The 6,920-nt window shown below is 50.8% G+C and overlaps 1 protein-coding gene across 1 annotated transcript; it reads right to left on the bottom strand.

Moving 5' to 3' along the window:
- Window positions 1-1,447: 1,447 nt before the first annotated feature.
- On the bottom strand, window positions 1,448-6,661 carry LOC143208959 (uncharacterized). Its single transcript, XM_076423972.1, has one exon. It carries the CDS (start codon window positions 6,659-6,661, stop codon window positions 1,448-1,450), a length of 5,214 nt encoding a protein of 1,737 aa, XP_076280087.1.
- Window positions 6,662-6,920: the final 259 nt, after the last annotated feature.

The following is a 6,920-nucleotide window of genomic DNA, read 5'->3' on the forward strand; positions in this document are numbered from 1 at the left end:
TTCGAATGGTTCAATAGTAATTGCAAAAACTCTAAGGGCAGTTTTGACCATCTTAATCGGCTACGTATGGCCCTTCATTCATTTTTGAGGAAGTTGACAAATAGTCTTTTAACCATGTTTTTGGCGATTCTGAACCATTGTGAGTCGCCAGGGGCCTAAGGACTACTCGCGGATACGGTCCTGTCCGTTTGGATTCGCGCGTGAAGCGCGCCAATTAGGATAAGTCGTGAATAAGGCGCCGGGCGGCGGGGGGGGGGGGGATAGGATCGACGCTGATCGGCGCTTCGCGTTACCGAAAATCGGGATGGCACTGTCGCGCCAGTGTGCCCAGATTCCACGTTTTTTTTCGCGCATGCGCGTCAAACCAGTAACGTAGCTATGTTGCGGCCGATGCGATGATGTAGCAGAGCCCTGAGGCAGCTACAGTCAGCGGCGATAATAAGCGGACACGCTTAAAAATCGCATAACTTTTTAGAAATTGGTCCAAAGGACTTGAATTTTTTTAAGATGTTAGACCGTGTTCGGTGGCGATCGACGATCGAAATCACCGATATCCGGAACCGCTCAGACGTGAGCGCGTGAGGAACACGATAAGGAGTTAACTTGAAGAAGGAGATGATTCTGAATGCACCTGGCGTGTTTCACAAAGAAAATTTGAACTTTATTTTATAACGATCTAGTTGCCAGAAGATCGCGAACCGTTACCGTGATAATCGTAATATGAGTGCGATGTACAACAGTGGATCGTGGTCGAAAGACGAATAATCGCGAAGACCGAAGAGAGCCTTTTTAAACGCTCTTCGAGCGACAGGCGGGGTCGCACGCGATTGGATCATAATCGATCGCATGATCCTCGAAGATGACTGTCCGAGATTCAAATTGAAGATGTTTACCGGTAACGAGTGTCGATAAACACACCGTGGCCTAGCGAAACGGTAACAATTGATCGCTGCTCGACTCTAAATATAGACCACAACAAAACAGATCGAACGTCGATCGACAGTCGGCGTAACGACTAATAAATCTTCAATTTGAATCCCGAACATACCGCCCGCCTCGAAATATTAGTTTCGAAACGCAATATACGCAAATGAAAGCGGCGGGGTGCGGCAGCGCAAAAAATTTAAAGGAAGAACTTAAACGATAAAAGGATTGCGTGTTACAATGCCGCGCACGCTAATCCCAGATCTGCGAAAACGGAATGCCGCCCGCCGTGGAACGGTGAACACCATACGAATGCGGGAGCCTTATATACATAAAAAAAATTCGACGACGCCGGAACGAAATTCAAAGGCCGCCCGCCTTGACGGAACTGGAACGCGAGATGCGCTGACGCGTGCGTGAAAGAGCGGCGGTCAGCTGAACGCATACTAAAATGAAATCGGATTAAATGACAGAATCTTTTTTTTTTTTTTTTACATAGTTTACAATAATATAATCGTTTGTTTTATCTTTCGGATTCGCACGCTACGGGCAAAGGACACAATTTCACAATGGGTCGCCTAAAACATGAGGTGGATGTTTTGACGGTCACGACGCGAATGTGGTTGTCGTCGCCGGGATGTAATTGCACCACTCGCCCCAGCTCCCACTTACACGGAGGAAGGTCTGAATTCCTAAGGAGGACTAGTTGTCCTATCGAGATGGAAGGGCGGGGGCGACGCCACTTTCCGCGTTGCTGAAGCGTATTGAGGTAATCGTTCTGCCATAATTTCCAAAATCGTTCGGTCATATGCCGAACTAATTGCCATCGCGAGAGGCGATTTTCGGCGATATCCAGAAGCGAAGGTTGCGGAGGGGTTGTGAGGGCAGATCCAATAAGAAAATGACCTGGGGTTAGCGGAACGACGTCATCGAGAGTATCGGAAAGAGGTGAGATGGGTCGTGAATTGAGGCATGCCTCGATTGCGCAAAGGAGCGTCGTAAATTCTTCAAACGTCAATTTTCGATCGCCTAGAACGCGTCGGAGATGGTGTTTAACGCTTTTAACACCGGCCTCCCATAGGCCGCCGAAATGTGGGGCAGATGGGGGGTTGAAGTGCCAAACAACACCATCACTGGCGGTTTGATTTTGGAATTCTGGATTTCGAAGAGCGGCGCGATAAGACATGGTCAATTCCCGATCTGCTCCGACGAACGTTGTTCCGTTATCGGAATACATGCTCTCCGGTAGGCCTCGACGAGAACAAAAACGGACGTATGCGTTCAAAAAGGCTGAGGTGGAGTAATCCGCGACTAACTCCAAATGCACCGCCTTGGTGGCCATGCATATGAAAAGCGCTATATAGGCTTTGCGGGAAGTGATCCCACGACCCGCGGAGGCGCGGATGAGAACGGGGCCTGCGTAATCCAGCCCGCAATGCGAAAAGGGTTTTTTCGGCGGGGACACTCTCACGGCAGGAAGATCTCCCATGATCTGGGTCGGGATCGAGGCGCGTTCGCGGACACATTTGACACATGCGTGAATGACAGCCTTCACCTGACTCCGACCTCGGAGAAGCCAGTATTCTTGACGAAGAATATAGAGGGTTAACTGCAAACCGGCATGCAAGGCCCGTGCGTGGGCTTGTTCAATGATGAGGCGCACTAACGGGTGTGGAGCTAAAACAACCGGATGCTTCGATTGAACGGGTAAAACTGCGTTGCGCAGCCGGCCACCGACGCGAAGAAGTCCATTCTCGTCGATAAACGGGTTGAGAGACTCGAGTGAGTCCTTTGACGAGAGAGATTTTTTATTTTTGATAGCGGCAATGGTTTCTGGAAACTGAATTGCTTGAATGCGGCGCAACCAAAAATTTTTTGCATCGGAGACCTCGCGAGCGGACAGGGCGCGTCCTAGAAAACACCTTTGACGGGACCGGCGACAACAGCGAGCATTTCGGACGAAACGTTGAATATAGGCCGTTACTCTCATTAGTTTTGGCCAACTAGAGAATCGAGATTCTAACTCGCAAACGGGAGCTGGAGCCACGCTGTGAAGCACAACCTTGGATTCGGACTGGTCTTCAACCGTGAAATATTGAGGTTGGAGGGGCCATTCCGTGGAATCCTCGAGAAGCCAGGATGGACCGTGCCACCAAAGGTGAGATTTGACTAGTTCTCCGCTAGAAAGTCCACGTGACGCACAATCGGCGGGATTGTCTGTGGTTGGAACATGCTGCCAAATTGCGTGAGGAAGACGAGTTTGCACATCGGCAACACGATTGGCGACGAACATCTTCCACTTGGAAGGATGAGATTTCAACCACGCAAGCGCTACGGTAGAGTCGGTCCAGCAGTAGCATGGAACTTCGATCAGGTCGAGGGAGGACGCCACGAAATGCATCAGGCGACTGAGGAGAACTGCGGCTTGCAGTTCAAGGCGCGGGATGGTCAGAGGAGTCAAAGGAGCGACTTTGGACTTTCCAGCAACCAGCGACACTTGAGTGGTTCCGGCGGCCGAGGTGCAACGGACGAAAACGACTGCTGCGTACGCGATCGTCGACGCGTCCGCGAAACCATGAAGTTCAATTCGCGAAGCCACCGGAATAAACCCGATCCATCGTGGAATCTGGATTCCGTTCAGGAGCAAAAATTTGGAATAGATTGATTCCCATTGCTCAAGATACTGAGTCGGGATAACGTCGTCCCATCCTACTTTGAGGCGCCATAATGCTTGAATGAGTATTTTTGCGGGAATTATCGCCGGAGTGACCCATCCGAGAGGGTCGTACAACTTTGCGATAGTTGAAAGAATCGCGCGTTTGGTGAGCGGTGGCGGATCAGAAAGATGGACATTGAATTCGAAGGAATCTCGAGAGGGGTTCCAACTTATCCCGAGGATTTTGACTCGATCGTCGGGAGCGAGAGTTTTGGAACATGCTAGTCCATGATCGTCCTGGTCAATGTCGGAAAGAAATTCGGTTGTATTACTGGCCCATTTTCGTAGCTTCATTTGGCCGCATTGGAGAAGGCGGACCAACTGGTCACGAGATTGGCGAATAGCCGACAGGTCGTTGCCCCCGAAAAGAACATCGTCGACATAAATGTGAGATCGAAGTACGGGAACTGCTAACGGAAATCGTTTGCCTTCATCGTTGATTAGTTGTTGAAGAACGCGGAGAGCCAAGAAGGGAGCACAGGTCATCCCATACGTGACGGTCAGTAACTGAAATGCCTGCGTGTCCTCGGAACGAGAGGGCTTCCAGAGGATGCGTTGGTAATCAACATCGCGTTCGTCCACCAGAATCTGGCGATACATTTTGGCAATGTCTGCAGTATAAACGAATCGAAAGGTTCGCCACCGTAGAATGACGGCAGGAAGATCGAGCTGTAATTTGGGACCCGGCATAAGATGATCATTTAGCGTAGATCCGTTTGAGGTGACACTGGAGGCGTTGAAAACCACGCGAAGATGTGTGGTAACGCTGTCGGCACGTAGGACCGGATGGTGTGGAATGTAAACGCATTGAGAAGAGGAAGGCAAATCGGGAGCTTGACGCATGTGTCCAAGATTCTCGTAATCTCGGAGGAACTCCTTATACTCCTCAGCTAGCGAGGGTTGCAATTGAAATTTCCTATAAATTGATTGTAGGACCTTGTCGGCAGCAGAACGAGAGTGACCGATGTCAATTGGGGGGCCCTTACGGAAAGGGAGACGGACGATATACCGTCCATCGGATGATCGCGACGTGTGCATTTGAAAATGCCGTTCGCATTGTTCTTCCTCCTTGGTGAGGGGGGAATGCGCAGGGATTTCCTCAATTTCCCAGAATCGACGCAGATCGTTCGACAGAGTGTCGTATTGGATACAGTGATGCATCGAGATGCTTGATTCCGAACGAGGTTGAGAGAGAGGAGATGATACGGGACCAGAGATTACCCAACCGAAAATTGTATTCTGGGCAATAGGCTGCCCGCTTGAACCCTTCTTGAGACCGTCGAGAATTATATGCGAATACACATCTGCGCCGAGAAGGAGATGAATCGCGGCGGAACTCGACGGATCAGAATCGGCCCACTTAAGCTGCGATAAATGAGCGAGGGCTCGATCATTTTGAATACGTTTCGGCATGTACGTGGAGAGCGATTTCAAAACGAGCGCTGTGGTTTCGACTGACGGAGAGTCGGAGTCGCGAGGAGCTACGAGGAGATGCACGGCTCGACGCACCGTACCGGCGTGAACTCCTCCGACGGCGGAAATGGATGTCGCAACGCGGGTGCACGTCGCACGCAATAGGTGCACCATAGATTCAGTGACGAAACTGGCTTCGGATCCTTGATCGACCAAGGCTCGTACGGTGATGCACCGGCCCGACGGAACGCGAATTTGAACCCATGCGGTGGCCAGAAGAATACTTGAACTCGAGGTGGCGAGGGTGGACGCGAAATGCGAATTGATCGCGGACGAATCTTCCGACGGAAGCGGCGACGAGGCTGTACCTGACGGCGCGGAACGAGGTGCATCTTCATGCAATAGCGAATGATGTCGCTTATGACACACACGGCACAAGTACTTGCTCGCACAGTCTCGTAGAACATGATTACCGCTCAAGCAATTAAAACAGCGCGAAAACCTTTGAACTAGTTCACGGCGGCCGCTAGGGTTTTGCGCCATGAATTTCGGGCACGAACTAAAAACATGTGACGCCCTACACACTGGACAGATAGGTCGCGACGTTGTAGAAGACTGCGAGGTGGTCGCTGCGTGGACTCGCGAAAAACCAGCTGTAGGACGAGGCAGAGTTTCCGAGCGCGATGTGGGCGAGGATTCAGATTCAGTTGAAAATTCCTCAAGACCGCGAGCGCGAGAATCGAGAAACTTCTGAAGAGTTTCGAAAGACGGAGGTGTAACGTCGTCGCTGATTTTTAATTTCCACGCCTTTCGCGTCGGACCGTCTAGCTTTTGGGAAACCAGATGGACCAAATGGTCGTTCCAGAGATCCTCTGGTGTTCGTCCGATTTTCTGCAGCGACTTGAGTATGCTGCCGACACGATCGCAAAGGTTTTCCAAATCCGTCGCAGATTCACGAGATAACGCAGGAATGTTTTGCAACTCCGACATGTGAGCGGAAATGATACGCCGCGGATTTTCGTATCGACCTTTCAATGTGTTCCACGCGATTTTGAAATTGTCCTCGGTTATCGATAAGTTGTCAATGCTTTCGAGAGCGCGACCCTTTAATGCGGAAACGAGATAATGTAGGCGCGTTACATCGCGAAGCGAGCGATTATGTATAATGAGAGCTAAGAATTTATCGCGGAACGATTCCCATTTATCGTAACGGCCTTCAAACTGCGGTAGATCTATCCGTGGAAGCTGTGATTCGGGAACCGACAGACACGCTTGTCCGTCGCTCACGGAAGCAGACTGACCTGGAGAATCGAGAGTGAGCGCGTCGAGATGAGTCGTCATGAACGATAACGTGTCCAGGTAGACCTCCTCCGTTGCAGCGAAATGGTCCTCCAGGAAGTACGGAATGCTCGCACGGTCGTCCGATGGAATGGTAGCGAAGAGGTGGGAATGACCCGTCTCGAACTTCCGCCACTGGTTCTGGAGGTGAACAATTCTTGTCCGCAGGTTGGATTTGGTCCAGTTATTTTTCCCCAGCTTCTTGAGGTTGGTGAGGGCTCGTTCGATCGCCAGCTGCGTCTGCACGTGCCCTTCGAGAGACTGTGCCATGATGACGAAACTCGTACACTCCTTCACTGAATTGATTTTCCTCGCGATCCGGCTCGAAGGACCAAAATGTTCGGTGGCGATCGACGATCGAAATCACCGATATCCGGAACCGCTCAGACGTGAGCGCGTGAGGAACACGATAAGGAGTTAACTTGAAGAAGGAGATGATTCTGAATGCACCTGGCGTGTTTCACAAAGAAAATTTGAACTTTATTTTATAACGATCTAGTTGCCAGAAGATCGCGAACCGTTACCGTGA

The sequence above is a fragment of the Lasioglossum baleicum genome, chromosome 5, assembly GCF_051020765.1.
Source record: "Lasioglossum baleicum chromosome 5, iyLasBale1, whole genome shotgun sequence".
NCBI classification, from domain to species: Eukaryota; Metazoa; Arthropoda; class Insecta; order Hymenoptera; family Halictidae; genus Lasioglossum; species Lasioglossum baleicum.

Bases quoted from the DNA above. Each gene is read 5' to 3' on its own strand.
- LOC143208959 (XM_076423972.1), bottom strand. From the start codon at position 6,661: ATGGCACAGTCTCTCGAAGGGCACGTGCAGACGCAGCTGGCGATCGAA.